This window comes from Schistocerca piceifrons, chromosome X, assembly GCF_021461385.2.
Source record: "Schistocerca piceifrons isolate TAMUIC-IGC-003096 chromosome X, iqSchPice1.1, whole genome shotgun sequence".
Lineage (NCBI taxonomy): Eukaryota > Metazoa > Arthropoda > Insecta > Orthoptera > Acrididae > Schistocerca > Schistocerca piceifrons.
Genome location: NC_060149.1, coordinates 743,746,399 through 743,764,112, shown reverse-complemented (window position 1 = coordinate 743,764,112; position 17,714 = coordinate 743,746,399). Strand labels below are relative to the sequence as shown.

Genomic DNA, 17,714 nt, shown 5'->3' with positions numbered 1-17,714 from the left:
TTAAAAAAATCAATGACTGTTTGAGCACGATACAAAAAAAATTCCGTATAAATTTCGCATAGAAGAGAGTCACTTTGTCCTCGTGCTTTACTCTCCAGTTCGAGCTTTTGCTCTCTCTTAGACTTCGTTGTCCACGCAACAGTAGAGCCCAGTCTCACAATATTTCTTCATGTTCGTCAAACATATATTTAGTTTCTCTCCCCGGAATTCCGAAACAGATGCTGGGCTTTATAGAGATCTAAAATCCTCAAATTCCTTAAAAAGAAATAGTATGTTCAGCCTCAAATTCTGTTTAACTACGTTATTAAATTTAAACATCTTGTTATGGTCACTTACACGCATAACTTAAAAAAAAGGTGAGCTGTGTAGCTTAAAATTAAGAACACTTATTGAAACAAGTTACGCCATAGTTTGAGTAATTCCAGTTTGACTGCTTCCCAGTACTGCGGACTTTATAGGGCTCCTGACGAATGCGTCTCGTCCTATTTGCATTTGTTGAACGAAGGCGAAAAGCTGTTTTCGATCTGGATATGTACTACCTCTACTACCTCTTCGTTACATTGCCGAAAATGTTTACTTTAACAGAAAGCGAAATAGGTTCAGTAAATATGACTCATTCCTCTTTTTATGAGCAGTTACATTCACACATAATTTCCGTGTTATGTCTTGAATCCTACAAGCAAAAATTAGAGGGAACCAACATCGGTAATTTCCAGTATATTATATTGAACTGCTCACGGACGGTATTACACAGGAATTAATGCTTATTTGTGACATCTTGTGTTAAATTACATTTCTAGCTTGTCACATACAGGGTGTTACATAAAGGTACGGCCAAACTTTCAGGAAACATTCCTCACACAAAAATAAAGAAAATATGTTATGTGGACATGTGTCCGGAAACGCTTAATTCCCATGTTAGAGCTCATTTTAGTTTCGTCAGTATGTTCTTCCGCCTACGCTCAATGGAGCACGTTATCATGATTTCATACGGGATACTCTACCTGTGCTGCTAGAACACGTGCCTTTACAAGTACGACACAATATGTGGTTCATGCACGATGGAGCTCCTGCACATTTCAGTCAAAGTGTTCGTACGCTTCTCAACAACGGATTCGATGACTGATGGATTGGTAGAGGCGGACCAATTCCATGGCCTCCACGCTCTCCTGACCTCAACCCTCTTGACTTTCATTTATGTGGGCATTTGAAAGCTCTTGTCTACGCAACCCCGGTACCAAATGTAGAGACTCTTCGTGCTCGTGTTGTGGACGGCTGTATTACAGTACGCCATTCTCCAGGGCTGCATCAGCGCATCAGGGATTCCATGTGACGGAGGATGGATGCATGTATCCTCGCTAACGGAGGACATTTTGAACATTTCCTGTAACAAAGTGTTTGAAGTCACGCTGGTACGTTCTGTTGCTGTGTGTTTCCATTCCATGGTTAATGTGATTTGAAGAGAAGTAATAAAATGAGCTCTAACATGGAAAATAAGCGTTTCCGGAGTCATGTCCACATAACATATTTTCTTTCTTTGTGTGTGAGGGATATTTCCTGAAAGTTTGGCCGTACCTTTTTGTAACACCCTGTATATCTACCTCTTTGAACCGCCGTAGTGACTCTCGCGTAGGATTGCTCGTTGCGACAATCTGATTCTTTCATTGTAGCTGAATTTCTACACATTTTTCTGACTCACTAATACCACCTGTGTATTTCTCTCAAATTCTGTTTGAGACATCACTCCTTGCACATCGGACGTTTCTTCCATGATTATTGTTACAAATACAAAAGATTATTACAGTTGACTGAAGTTGTTTAACTATCTCACTCTACTAGTGTTTTCACATAATGTTGTGGAACTTTGTAGTCATACTCAGACATTAAAAAAAATCGCTCTGCTGCAGAAGTTATTCCTTACTTTCATCAGATCGCAGCAATCAGTAAAGACGACGTAGGGTGCTAGGAAAGCTTACATCATACCTGAGTGTAATTAGGAGGATTCTCTAGCAACAGTGCAATAAGAATTAGAACGAGGTTTTACAAAAATAAACCGAGTGCCATCCAGTAATGACATACACGGCTTCCACTTACGGAATTCCTCTTTAAGGAGAAATCAACAGATCAACTGACAGTGATTATCGAAACAGCTGAGTCGTGCTTACGAGTTTTCTCCGTAAACCACAGAAGTGAGGAGAGAATTGAAAATTACTATTCCGTGTCATGTCGGCGAGGAGATCATAAGAGACGGAACTCAGACTCGGATAGGATAAGAATGGGAAAGGAGATTGGCGTAAGTTTTACAAAGGAATCATTCCGGTATTTGCTCCAAACAATTTCTGTAAGTAACGGTAATTCTAAATCTGGACAGTCATAGGATGTTTGAACCTCGCTCTTCCCGAATGTTAAATCCGTTGCCATAAAAAAGGGTCCTTCGATCTGTCACAGAAGTCGATGAATAGAGGAATCTGAGACTGAACAATCCAGAAACGATTGTTTGGAAAATCGTGAGGAGACTAATGAAGCAGAAACCTCACTGCACGCATTTACCACAACCACTAAAGCACGAGCACAAAGTGACTCATTTTAAGTTTTCTACACGAGTGCAACAGAATGTGGAAGAATGAAAGAGTATAGTTTTCGTTCGAAACGTGTCATTGGATGTAAATGGTACAGCGATTTGAAACAATAAGTAAATCTGGCACGCAGAAAATCCACTCTGGACATCTATTAGTGGACAGTAACACAAGGTATGTCCATAGTTGAACTCTGTTGGGGTTACTTTCAATGAGGTGCCTGAATGTCTATGGAAGAATGGCAGTCAGTTCTTCCACAACAGCCGCAGCCATACTTCGACGCTGTTGGCTGGTGTGAAGTCGACGTTTCAGCTCGTCCGATAGGTATTCCATTGGGGTCAGGTCGGGACTTTGGGCAGGTCAGTCCATTTCAGGAATGTTACTGTCCACAAACCACTGCCTCACAGATTCTGCTTTATGACAGTCAGCGTTGTCATGCTGATACAGTCATCGTCTCCAAACTGTTCCTCTACTGCAGGCAGTACACAATGCTGTAAAATGTGTTCATATCCTTCCCCATTAAGCGTTTTCTTAAGTACAATAATGAGACCACACCCTAACCATGAAAAACGCCCCATACCGCAGTAGCCCCTCCGGCTTACCTCACTGTTGGCACTGAACATTACGGCAGGTAGTGTCCTCCAGGATGTCAAATCGAAACACTTCCACTGGCCTGCCGCGGGATACAGCATGAATCAGTAGTCCACATTACTTGTTTCCAGTCACTTAGTGTCCAGTGACGTCGCTTTTTACATCACCTCAAGCGTCGCTAACATTGACTACATAAATGTGTGACTTATGAGCAGCTGCTAGACCATTGTACTCATTCTTGTTAACTTCCTACGCACGGACATAGTACTATTTTGAGTGCTGAGAGAACTTTGGAGCTCACGAGTGAATCAATCCGCTGAGTTCTTGCGATTTTTTACAACCAACTTCCGCGGTTTTCGATGGTCCCTGTACGTCGCTACATGAGATCTGTATGGTCTCGGTTTAGCTGTGGCTGTTGTCTCGCACTTCCACTTCACAATCACATCACCAACAGTCGACTTGGGCAGCTTGAGAAGTTTTGAAATAGCCCTGGTAGGTTTGTTACTACGGTGTCATCCAACGACTATTTCACGTTTGAAGTCCCTGAGCACTTCTGACGGGCCCATTCTGCTGTTACTAATTCTCATCTGACAACACAGTTTTTCCCGCTTCCTTTTATAATGGTATGACAGTTAGTGGTTAGTTTCACATCATATAGGGGTGTCCGGATACTTCACATCGGATAGTGTGTACTGAAAAATTGTCTCTAGTCGGAGCTAAAGACTGACAGTCTGGTCTTCATCTGTCAACAGGATAGCGTCTCAACCCAAGTCCACCTCGACTACCATGAGTTATTAAACACGACATTGGGAAACTTATGGATGGTTCGTGGTGGGACAGTGGATAGAGATTTCCATAAAGGCTTCAGCGCTCACCCTACTTGTGACTTCTTTACGAAGGCAAAGAAGATTGTACATCTACATCTACATCTACATCCATACCCCGCAAGCCACCCGACGGTGTGTGGCGGAGGGTACCTTGAGTACCTCTATCGGTTCTCCCTTCTTATTGTTTGTGGCATTTTTGCCAGTACACCTGCTAGAACTATGAACTCTCATTGGCAATGCCTTCGAGCAGATTGATACAAATGTGTTACGTGCATTGAGAGACAAACATGATTACAGTTTCAGTGTCTGTATAGTAGCCACGAGGGAACACGTTGAACACTTTTAACAAAAACTGCAAAAACACAGCTAAGATTTATTAGTAATGTGCTCCAATCACTGCCAGTAACTCGCTAGTGACACTTCTTCCTGACAGTGTGTGTTAAGAGTCTTTATCAGTAATGTTTGATAATCTACTGGACGGATAACGAAAGGCTGATATCGAAGTTTGTTGGTAGGGAAGAAATTAGGATTTAATGTCCCATCAATGAAGAGGTCATAAGTTTACTGTCTACGATCGACGCGCAAGCGTAAATAGTCGTCGTAAGTTGCACACTGAATGTACGAGGGCCGTCCAGAAAGTAAGTTACGATCGGTCGCGAAACGGAAACCACAGTGAAAACCAGAAACATTTTATTTGCGACAGTTAGGTACACCTTCCACCTACTTCTCTACATAGTCGCCCCTCCAACTTCGAGTTTTGTCGTAGTGTTGTATCAACTTTCCAATATCCTCGTCATAGAAAGCAGCCGCCTGTGCTTTCGGCCAGGTCTGCAGCTCGTTGTCTGTCGAAAAATTTTGTTTTCATGGCCAGCGGTTTTTGTGAGCAGAAATGAGACTCAGGGGGAGCCAATTACGGACTGTGTTGTGGGTGATCAAACACTTCTCATCGGAAACGCTGCAGGAGCGTCTTCATTGCCCCTGCGGTGTGCGGCCGAGAATTGGCTTGAAGAAGGAACTGCTCGACAGTTGTGTTATGTGGGCTGCATGACACAGGCGAAATCTCTAACCGGGCCCTCATGCTTGGCGGGAGACGATATTCCCTACACATCTTTACGTGCTCACTGTTCACTCAAAACTGAAAAGAGCGTCGCGACACGATTGACGGGCATACTAGAGACACTGACCAACACATCTGTGCGAAGCTTTACCGGATTTTCCCAGTGGTTTCCATTTCGCGACCGATCGTAACTTACTTTCTGGACAGCCCTCGTATATGGAGGTTGGACAAAGATGTGGAAACACCGCGAGAAATGCATGATTGAACATAATCGCAGACGCTAGCCAAGCCTGCAAGCTGTACTGTTATATTTGACCATGAGTAGCACCTGTACACTGACCTCAACACGCTGTAAACGCCATTCGTGGTCAGAAGAGCATTCAGTGTTGTTGTGAGTGCATTATGTCGGGGCTAAGTGAATTCGAATGTGGGCAGACAGTTGGTACTCGTATGCTGACTGCTTCCGTAACAAAGGAAGCAGAAGCTTTTGGTGTATCAAGAGGCATCGTATAGGAGAGTGACACCGCTTACAGAGAAAGCGGAGAAACATCATCCGCTTAGCCTCACCACGAAAGAAAGTGTGTGTTGAATAATTGTGACAGACGGTCATTGAAGATGATCGTGACGAAAAATAACACGATAGCTGCAAAAGCAACTGCAGAACTGAACGATGCACTCGCGAAACCTATCGACACCAAAACAACGCCACGGGAGCTCCAGAAGCAGGGAATTGCAGGGCGTGCTGGAAATCCAAAACCAGTTATCAGTGAAGGAAATGCCCGTAAAAGGAACACGAGGTATCGAAGCCGTAAAGCCTGGAATATGGAACAATGAAGAAAGTCATTTGGTCTGATGAGTCTTGTTTTACCCTGTTAGCTTCTGTCAGAATTTACATCCCAAGAGTGAAACACGGCGGGGGTTCGATGAAGATTTGGTTAACCATATCATGGTATTCCAAGGGTCCCCATGGTTACTCTGCGATGCCGCATTAATCAGAAGGATTATGTGACCAGTTCGGCTGGTCAGGAAGATCCCATGGAACAATGTTTGTTGCTCAATGGTGCTGTCGCTGCTGCGTTCCAAAACGACACATTTGTTCACATAGCTCGCATCTCCAAGACTGGTTTTGTGAGCGCTGAGACAAACTTACACATCTCCCATTGCCACCACAGTCACCAGATATCAATGTTATTGAGCCTTTGTGGTCCATTTTGGACAGAAGGGCGCGTGAGCACTGTCCACCCGCATCATACTTACCTTAAGTGCCCCTCTTTTGCTGGAAGAATGGTATAAGATTCTCTTGAAAACCATACAGGATCTGGGTTGGGATTGTTTTGGGGGAGGAGACCAGACAGCGAGGTCATCGGCCTCATCGGATTAGGGAAGGATGGGGAAGGAAGTCGGCCGTTCAAATGGTTCAAATGGCTCTGAGCACTATGGGACTTAACATCTGAGGTCATCAGTCCTCTAGAACTTAGAACTACTTAAACCTAACTAACCTAAGGACATCACACACATCCATGCCCGAGGCAGGATTCGAACCTGCGACCGTAGCGGTCACACGGTTCCAAACTGAAGCGCTTAGAACCGCACGGCCACACCGGCCGGCAAGTCGGCCGTGCCCGTTCAAAGGAAACATCCCGGTATTTGCCTGGAGCGATTTAGGGAAATCACGGGAAACCTAAACCAGGATGGCAGGACGCGGGATTGAACCGTCGTCCTCCCGAATGCGAGTCCAGTGTACTAACCACTGCGCCACCTCGCTCGGTCAGGATCTGTGTCCATTCATTCGGAAACGACTGGATGGTGTTTTGAAAGCCAACGTCTTACCTGCACTGAATTAGGTATGGTAAAGTGTTGTGCTTTTGAGGGTTCCAAATTACTGTCCATCTCCTGCACCAGTAATGAAACCACGACAGCCCGCCGCGCGGAGTGGCCGCGCGGTTTAGGGCGCAATGTCACGGATTGCGAGACCCCTCCCGCCGGACGTTCGAGCCCTCCCTCGGGCACGGGTGTGTGTTGTTCTTAACATAAGTTAGTTTACGTAGTGTGTAGGTCTAGGGACCGATGACCTCAGCAGTTTGGTCCCTTACGAAGTCACACACATTTGAACAAGACAGCCCACAAACAAAAGGGGATAGTTGTGTTGTGGCATTGTGATGGCAGACTGAGTACTTCACACAGCACGGAACAATGGAGGACTGCCCACATCTCTGCCCTAGCTCTGTGCAAGAGGCGCGGCCCAAGTGAGACACCGGTCTGTAGCTGTAGTCGGCGGTTGTAGTAGCGAGGGGTCGCATGTCTGAGTCGCTGTCCATACCCGCTGTAGGTGGGGATACTAAAATAAGAGGCGAAGCACAAGCTCGAGTTGGGGAAGGATAGAGAAGGAAATCGGCCGTATGTTTTTAAAGGATCCATTCCAGCATTTGCCTCGAGGGATTTAGGGAAACGACGAAAAACTAAATCTGGACGGCTGGACAGGAATTTGAACTGATGGGCGTTTTAACGACTGCTCTCTTACCACTTGGGGACGAGCTCGGGCTCCTCGCAGGTGAGGCTGGACTCGTCGAAGACCTTGCCCTCGCCGCAGGAGATGAGGCGCGGGTAGCCGTTGACGCACGTGATGAGGCGACCGCAGTCTCCGGGGATGGGGAAACGGGGGTACGGCCAGAACTTGGCCGCCACCGTGTTGGACGGCACCTTGGTCGGGCACTTGAAGCCCACGACAGCTGCAACAATCGAGTCGTAACACAGTTACGTCTGCTGACACGCAGGTGGCAGAATATCACTGAATTCGTCTCGGTAACAGTCGCAAAGCATGTATATTGTTGCTGTAATATGCATTTGAGCTCCAGCTGATCATCTAGTTTTGAAATATGCTACCCTGTTATATCTAAGACTTAAATTATGCTTATTAACAAAACAAAATCTAGAACCACACACGATGACACATACAGGCACTCAAAAATATCTTAATAAGAAAAACTAGAGAAAAGAACATTGTTTCACAAAGGGCAAATAAATGGAAACCAAATTATTTAACAACTGCCGATTAAAACAAGAACTTCAAAATTAATCAAAATTATTATTTCCTCGCAAGATTTCTTTACGAAGTCCTTTATATACACTGTAAGACGCACCACGAAGGAATTACCCGAATGGGTCGGTAATTGCAGGGCCCTTCTACCAACAACAAGATTTTGACAATCTAAGGCGCAAATCGCACATAATTTGGCACGTTATCCATTAGGAGGACATCCAGCAATTCTGTCAGTCAATGCCAAGCCGAATAACTGCTTGCGTAAGGGCCAGAGGTGGATCAACGCGTTACTGACTTGCTCAATATGTGAAGCTCTTTCTCTTGAATAAATCATCCAATTTTTCTGAAATTGTTGTAATTTATTTCTTTTTGTCTTAGGGTGTGAATCACTAGTTAACAATGAAATATTGTTGTCTGTTGTATTTGTGGATACTGATTTCAGGTACAGTACTTAAAATGTTCAGTCACATGCAGTTTGAGTTGAGAATCTCTGTGAGGTATGTTACGCAAAACGTAGCTACCTACATAAGCATCATAATAACGCCAGTATTGTTTTGTGATGTTTTGCAGTGCTATTTGCTACAAAAAGTTGTTTCATTTCATAGTCTGTAAGGCAACTACCTCGCTATGCGATGGTCCTGAAAGAAACAGAACTGGACGCGGAAAATCTGACAAAGGAAAACGCCTTACGTTGGAGGGAAAAACTTACTATTCGATTACTTGATGGAAAAAAATCCTGCCTCCACTTCATACAACACTTGAAATTATGAAACAGTGTATTAAAACTCTATCGAACGATGAGGAAACGTCAAAGTAAATCGGATCTGACATTCGGAATGTAACGCAGGACGGAATATTTTGAGATAAAATTAAAGACATTGATAGGTCAGCTTGGATATACTTTAAATAAATTATCAACAAGTTTCTGAGCAACTTCAAAATCACTGATTACAAGTATGTAGTAAAAACGTGCTGTATAACACAGTGAGCTTCAAGCTGCACTTTTGGGCTCCCATGTCAGCTTATCCTCAATAAAATCTAGTTGCTGTGAGTGAGAAATAGGGAGAAACGTTCCATCAAGTGTGTAAAGAAATGGGACGAGGGTATCATGGTCGATGGGATGCCACATGATAGCTGATTATTGCTAGACGCTGCACATGGAATGTCCTCATGCAGTGCACAAAAGAAAAATTTCGAAACACAGTTAAGGGGGAAAAGAGGACACATTACGATGCTTACCTCTGTATTAGTACTGAAGAACATAATACTTCATTATATTGTTAAAAGTGTGTTATTTTACCTTGTTTTTATATACTTTTTTAAATATATGTGATTAGTATTAATTTTCTGAGTCTTCATCATTATTTTGTGAAAAATCTTACACTCTAGAGAGACATCCTTGGCATTTCCGAAATAAGCATATCAAAATACTTTATAGATTTCTAAAGTCATTTTAGGTGTAAAATGACTTTAGAAATCTGTAAAGTATGAAATTGTAAACCAGTGAATTTAAAAATTTAAAAACACAACTATATAAATGCAGATGGCAGTCGTGCTATTGCCCTCCGTGTGTTTGTCTTCTCCGTACGTTTCTTACTGGGAATCCATAAAAGAAAATAACAGTAAAGTAGGGAAAACAGTTTTCAAAATACGTCACACACAACACACTGAGGAAGCATAACATTGCAATACCATCAGGCCATAAGATGTTGCAAAGATTATTGCCCTCTGAAATATAAGACTTGAGTGCATTAAGAAATAATTTGAGACACATGGAAGCTAGCACGAACGTTTCGAAACATTATTGACAAGGGAAACTTCCCATCGCAAGCCCCTCAGATATAGTGGTCACATGGCCCAGTGTACTGCCCGTCAAAAACTGAACACAGATGAAGCATGAAAAAAGGAAGGTGTACCGAACTAGGAAAAAAGAAGCAAAATAGAAAAAATAAACGTTCCAAATCAAAAGGTACAACATCGACCGATTCCGTAGAGCCATGGTGTCGGGGTTATGTGGTCACAGTGTTCAAATTTCCATCGTGCACATTTTTTTCACAAAATTATGACCTTTTCGTCCGATCATTGATGTTTCTGTTCGGTGTACTGAAATTCGTGCCTATGTCGTGGTGTAACGTCAGTTTGCAACAGCGAGGTGTAAGGAAGGGACCTATAATGAAAGTTGATTCCGCACAGCTACTCTACCAGCAGAAAAAAAAGTGGCTCTCAAATAAAAACCGCAAACGTTTCATAAAAACGCAGCAAATCAACAGAAACCTTCGATAAACACGTCTAGTGTGTCATACATGACACTGGTAACAGTATGTGTGTCATATGATAGGAATCTATTATCGACGCACCTAGCTTGTACGCCTGGTGAGTGAGTGAGATATGCCTCCTTGCCCGATTTCGGTGTTTGTATGATTGTTAATGTGATCACTCCCAAAGAAATGATGAAAATATAACAGTTTGCCACATAAGTTGCAACAAATGAACGCAACAGTGTCACAGTCACATAGTTTTCCCAGTGCTCTATCAAAACCTATTTTTTTAACGTTTTTGAAGTTTTCCACGTGGTCACCTTCGAATCTACATATGTCCAAGCGAATCTGAACTTTTCCTGAAATTTCGGAGAGCGAAGTTGATTGTGTGTGAGAGCCTGGCCACCGATAATAGACACAAGATCACGTGAACAATACTGCTCTTTCTATCTGCGCAGCTTCGCGAAATCGTAGAGTCTTTTCACAAAGTAGTTCGCTTCTCTAAAGCCAAACACATCTATCGGTTGCACAAGTGGTGTGCAATATGGAGGACCGGTAATCACATCCCACTCCCACAGCAAAATTGTACAATGCCTGATCCTTCTGTCCTGTATAGCTGTCAAGAAATAAAGCAAAATCTTTTTTCCGCACAAGGAGAGAACAGACGTGTCAATGACCAGACGGACAGTTCATAATTTTGTGAAAAAAAAATCGGGGGCAGGGAGATCTGAACCTGAATCTCCCACTTTGCTGTCCAACACCGTGTCCACAAAACCAGGAAGCCGTCGCTCAGGTGTACCGCTCGATGTTTCACATCTTGTGCTTGGACGTTCATTCTGTTTTCGTGCTTGATTTGTATTCAGTTTTTGATGGGCTATCCACTGCGCCATCTTACTACAGAATCTAAGGGGGTTGCGATGGGGGATTTCCCTTATCAGTACCATCAAAGACAGGAAAATATTTTTTTATTTACAGTAAGTGGAGTCATTAAAACCAAATTGAACTGTAAACTAAACCACGCCCGAACAGGTCTCGGAAGACCGTAACGGTACTGACCTACCGCCGTGTCATCCTCAGCTTATAGGTGTCACTAGATGCGGATATGGACGGGTGTGAGGTCAAAACACCGCTCTCCCAGCTGTTGTCAGTTTTCGTGACCGGAGCCGCTACTTCTCTATCAAGTAGCTCTCCAGTTTGCCTCACAAGTGTTGAGTGAATCCCGTTTGCCAACAGCGCTCGGCGTACCGGATGGTCACCACCCATTCAAGTGTTAATCAAGCCCGACAGCGCTTAACTTCAGCGATGTGACAGGAACAGGTGTTACCACTGCGGCAAGGTCGTTGGCCAAAACCAAATTTGCTACTGAAAAATAGGTTAAATCGAAACCTTCAAAACTTATGAAGATAGATTATAGGAAATGTGACTTTGAGGGGTAAAGGACTAAGAATCAGGCTGAGGCTGACGTCAATCGATTCAGACATCTGCCGTTCACATCCTCGGTTTCCTCTATAACAAGGAATTTGATCGTTTTTATTCACAGATTGAGAGAAAGGGAAAGTAAAATAAACTTTATTCGAGTACAATGCCTTTAAACATATGCACCGAAAGTGTTTTTTGTGCATGCATTAGCAGACGAACGTCTCACAAGTCACAATTACACGAAAGTAAGTATTTGCACTCTTTAAGATGCATGGCTTTTTTTTGCTATTAGATACGTCAGTTATGCCTTTGGTGAATTTATGTGCTCAAGAAAAAGAAATCTGATGTTTGGAATGATTTATGGCGCAAATTTGCACCAATCTACACGCAAATTTCACCTCAAAATAGTTTCCAAACCAGAAACTGGTCAGTAATGACGAAATAAATCCCAGTTTTTGCAAATAGTAACAACCTCAGCAGAAAATAATATTTTACTTCAATAAACTTCTAAAGACGGCGGACCCTAACATGAAAAATGAATATTCCGTGCTGTATGCTCTAGCTAATGCGACCATGGAAGGCAGTATTAGTGTTCGTTGATGGACACGCCGCTCCCGCAGCTGTTAATATCGGCTTTCCAACAGGAGCCGTTAGTGGACTAATAGAGAGAGATGAGGAATATATACGCTTAATGTCTCAGAGTTATAATGTGTTGTTGATTGTGGACACACTGTACAAACTGTAGTGTGGTAAGAATTCCTATGCTCGCCACAGACTTGCCAAGTAGCAATCATGATTTTTTGTTACCTTACACCTCAAATAAATTTTCATTCGTGAATGTTATGACAAAAATTAGTGCATTCTCCAGGGCCTCCGAATCTACAAATTATATAATACAATTTCCGAAGTGAATAACTCCAAACAAAGTAACGCCAATTTGATAGTTTACATGAAACCTGATGGTCGGACAAGAACAAATGACAGTAAAGGTCGCGAACAGTCAATGAAAACTCTCTTCCAAACGCAGATTATGTCAAGCTAACGCCAGATGTTTCCCTATGTAGCCGAGTCTACAGGAAGTTTACCACGACATTTTGAGTTACAAGACAATCACACAGACGCGCCTTAAAATTAGGGTGTACTTTAATTCATAAGACTCAAGGCTCTAGCGTAAAAATGACCAAAAATTATAGAGAAAATTTAATACGAACATGCGTTACATTTTACGTGTATTTCTCTCTCTCTGTCTACTCTGTTACAGATATTGTTTCAAACGACCGCCTGCAGCTGGGATGCTAGGCCATGCTGTAGAATCCATACTTAATTCAAGACATCAAAGTTCGTTTTTGCAGTCCCCGTATTCCGAAAAAATATTTCAGTGGTTGGGATTGAGCGAAGATCTTTGTTACACAGACAGTGACCCAAAAGCCTGTTAACATTTGAAAATGCTCTAATTCACTGATTAATACAGGTAGAGAGGTAAAAACTGATTCACATGCCTGAAATGACAAGGGGTTATACTGAAACCAACAATGAGTGCAAAAACTGGACAACAGATGGCGGTGGACAGCAAAACGTCAGTCACGGTTAATGAGAATCGTGTATAAAATGAGCTGTAATGAGAGAAGGAGTTAGATAATCCAGCAGTTGCGGCATGTTGAGGTACCAGAAAAGGCACTGTTAGTAAAGCTTTGTTATAAAAACGGAGAATCTGCTACTGCAGCTTTATGATGCTATCGCCCTAAGGGGGGTATTCGAACGGGGAAAGGTCCAGTGACAAGTGTCGCTGTGAAGAAAATGATCACGAAGTCTGGAGCTATGGATTCTTCAGACGATCGGCCCCGTAATGGGTAACCAAACACAAGTGCTACTGCTTCTCGAAGAGTTCAGGAAGAAGTGGAAACTTTAGGGGGTTCATCCCCGCATGGTGAAATCAACGCTCGTGAAGTCGCTCGTCGCACTGTCAATTGACGCTCTGCTGTTTGGAGAGCACTAAGGCGTAAACTCCAATGCTATCCGTACAAAATCCAGCGTCATCACAAACTGTTATCTACCGATTTTGTGACGCGGAGGGCATTTGCAGTGTGGGCACTTCAGAGAATTGGGGAAGATGACGATTTTTTGTCTAACGTGTTGTGGACCGACAATGCCCATTTCACAATCCGAGGATCTGCCAACACCTAGAACTGCAGAATTTGGGCTACCGAAAATCCTTGCACTGTCGTGGAAACTCCATTGCATAAAGAAAAAGTCTCGGTGTGGCGTGATTTACCATATCAGCCGTGATCGGACCCTTTTTCTTAGAGGAAATGCGGGGTGATGATTTTCAGACTGACAGCGTGACGGGTGCGAGGTATGCCCATATGTTACAGAGTCGCATCATCCCTAGCCTAGCTGATAAACACCTGCAGGAAGGTACGATTTTTATGTTGGATGGCGCTCTACCCCACATTGCTACATGTTTGAAAGAGCTCTTGCGCACTACGTTTGGTGAGGATTAGGTGCTGAGTCTCCACTTCATTTATGCTCGGCCTCCCAGGTCTCCAGAACTTAATTCGTGTGCTTATTGGTCGTGGGGCTACCTGAAGTTGCAAGTCTACCGCGATCGTTCGATCTCATTAGGGATGCTAAAGACAACATCTGAGGCCAATTTCTCACCATCCCTACCGATACGCTGTACAATGCTGTTCACAACATTATCCTTCGACGACAGGTGATTAACGGCTGACATGTTGAGCATTTGCTATGAAGAACATTGTCTTTGCTAAAAAACAGTTGTTATGATAATTATTGATTTCGTATCACATGAAGTGCGATCTGTTAGTCATTTTGAGCACTTTCTTTGTTTCAGTAAAACCCCATGTTACTTGAAGCATGTGTGTCAGTGTTTACCTCTCTACCTACATTATTCCGTGAAATACTGAATTTTCAATGTTGAGGACTTTGGCTCAGTCTCCACATCAGTTGCAAAGCACATGCTGGATGCAGGCCGATTTACGGTAACAACCAGTATTTATGTTTATAGTGAAAATTGATTAACTTAAGGCCAATAGGCAATTGAAAGGGAATCTATCAAGATGACAGTGACTGAAATACTTCTAATATTGCCACAAGGCAGGACCTAACATTACACTACGGAAATAAAGATGTAACTTCAATGCGTCCCATCTGAAGATGAGCCTGAAAAGGTTATAAAAACGGTTTGTGAGAATAAACTAAACTAAACTCCGCCCTAACAGGCCGTGAAGGCCCAACAGTACTGACCGGCCGTCGTGTCATCCTCAGCTCAGAGGCGTCACTGAATGCGAATATGGAGGGGCATGTGGTCAGCACACCGCTCTCCTGGCCGTATGTCAGTTTACGAGACCGGAGCCGCTACTTCTCAGTCAAGTATCTCCTCGGTTTGTGGGAATAAGCAAATACGAGGGTCACTCAATAATTAAAGAGATAAATTTCTCTCAAGAAAAAAACGTTTATTTTTACAAAACAATACCTTTTCTACTTTTCAACATAATACCATCGAACAACTATGCACTTGTTCCAATGGGCTATAACCTTTTTTATTCCGGCTGCAAAGAGCTCTTTATCTTGATGTTTGAACCAATTTCCCACAAACTTTTTCACGTCCGCGTTGTTCTCGAACCTCTTCCCACGTAATGCCTCCTTCACAGCACCAAACAAATGGAAATCACTCGGTGCTAAATCAGGATTGCAAGGGTGATGAGGCAATACTTCCCAGCCCAATTTTTCGTTGGTTTCACGGGGTAGATGAGCAATATGAGGATGTGCGTTGTCTTGTCCTCTGATATCCACGTCGTCTCTCTCTCATGGATGGCTTCATCTTTTTTAAAAGCAAATCCGAGTAGTACATGCTGTTCATTGTACGCTGCTCTTCGAGATAATCACAAAAAACTGGACCTTCAGCATCCCAAAACACCGTCAACATGACTTTTCCTGCTGGTGCTTGGGTTTTGAATTTTTTCTTGACAGGTGAGTTGGTGTGTTTCCACTCCATGCTTTTTTTAAATTCTGGTTCGTAACAGTGAACCCAAGTTTCATCACAAGTCAAAATTTTGTTGAAGTGCTCACCTTCTCTTTAATAACGTTCCTTTAGCTCTGTGCATACTCTCAACCTTGTTTGCCTGTGTAGCCGCATCAACTCCTTTGGGACCCATCTTGCACATCTTTTGCGGTACTTGAGCTTGTTACAGATAATGTTATGAACTGTAGAAGTACTAACTTGAACCTTATCAACCATCATTTTCTCAGTCACATGGAAGTCGGCACGAATAATGTCACCAATTCGACTTTCAAGTGAGGGTGATGAAACTGCAACTGGTTGGCCATAACGGTGTTCATCAGTTGCTGAGTCGCTACCATTTTTGAACTGCTCTAGCCACTCGTAAAAATGTGCACGATTCTTACAACTTTCACCATAAACTTTAGACATTCTACAGTATACATTCACTGGTTTCTCGCCTTCAGCAAGCAAAAAACTAACAGAACGTTGTTCAACCGATGTGGACGTTTGAAGCTGATTCGCCATCTTCAAATGTATTTTTGATGTTATAAACATAACAATGTTGATACATCAGCTGATCAGGGCTCATCCCAGTAATGCCAACTTAAAGCAATAAAAGTAATAAACTTGCCCTGCTAACAGTTTTTTCCCAGACCAATTTGTCTCTTTAATTGACCCTCGTATATTAAAAAGTGTCTGGTCACAGTTTTCTGTATTAATGGGTTACTGTTGTCAGCATTTGGATCAGAAGAGGTGCAGGAGACTAAAAGAATGAGTGGAAGGTGTCGAACGTACCTTCAGGGTTGCACTGGTCGAGCAGCAGGTCGGGCCAGTTGCAGCTGTGGGTCTTGTCGTCGTAGACGAGGCCGGGCTCGCACGGCGTCTGGTGCGGCACGCCGAAGGCGCATTTGACGTAGGTGGTGCTGCACTGCGCGCTGTCGGGGTAGATGCCGAACTGGTACAGGCAGCCGGGCGTGCTGATCGGTGTGAGGTCGGCCTTGCGCGTGCCGCAGTCCACGGCCCAGTTGTAATTGCAGTGGTTGTGCGCTGCGCCCTTGCCGTCGTACAGCAGCCCGTTCTCGCACTGCTCCAGCGTCACGGTGCCGTTGGTGCACAGGAAGAAGTGGTCGCACAGGTCGGGGTGCGGGTACGTCTGCACGCCCAGCGGCTCCGGGCACGCGGGCACGTGCAGCAGCACGCCCGCCTCCGCTGCAACAGGCAAAGAGCTTACAGTTCCAACTCCCGTCAACATCGCGAGGCATTCGAGGCAAAGCTCTAACCCTATTGCTTATCGAGTCGAAGGGGATTTGGACTGAGGATCCTTGCAGGAATAACCACACCGCACAAAATTTAGTCAGCCCCAGGATATACCACACCAATATAGTGTAACACACGCTCTAGGCTTGATAATGCTCTCAGTCTTCTGAGGAAGAGAGTTCAAAAGTTTCTTCAGGTATGCCATATCGGGCTGAAGCCACTCTTTGATGATTAGATCCCGTAGAGCTACCAAACTGTGGGGATGTTTCATCCGCAATTGCAAGTAACGCTGGATATTTTACACTGATCAGCCAGAACATTATGACCACCTACTTAATAGCCGGTGTGTCCATATTTGGCCGGCCAGTGTTGCCGAGCGGTTCTAGGCGCTACAGTCTGCAACCGCGCGACCGTTACGGTCGCAGGTTCGAATCCTGCCTCTGGCATGGGTGTGCGTGATGTCCTTAGGCCAGTTAGGTTTAAGTAGCTCTAAGTTCTAGGGGACTGATGACCTCAGATGTTTAGTCCGATAGTGCTCAGAGCCATTTGAACCATATTTTTGTCCATATTTGGCACGGATAGCAGCGGAGACGCGTCGTGGCATGGAAGAAGTGAGGCTTTGGTAGATCGCGGGAGGGAGATACCACCACATCTGTCCACCACATAAG

General features: G+C 43.8%; 1 protein-coding gene across 1 annotated transcript in view; it reads right to left on the bottom strand.

Moving 5' to 3' along the window:
- Positions 1–17,714, bottom strand: part of LOC124721131 (protein obstructor-E) — a 59,020-nt gene that overhangs the window by 1,476 nt on the left and 39,830 nt on the right. The window contains exons 2-3 of the mRNA XM_047245945.1: positions 16,585–16,998; positions 7,573–7,780 (exon numbers count right to left, since the gene is read on the bottom strand). Coding sequence (XP_047101901.1) covers positions 7,573–7,780; positions 16,585–16,998 — 622 coding nt within the window. The remainder of the gene's footprint in view (positions 1–7,572; positions 7,781–16,584; positions 16,999–17,714) is intronic.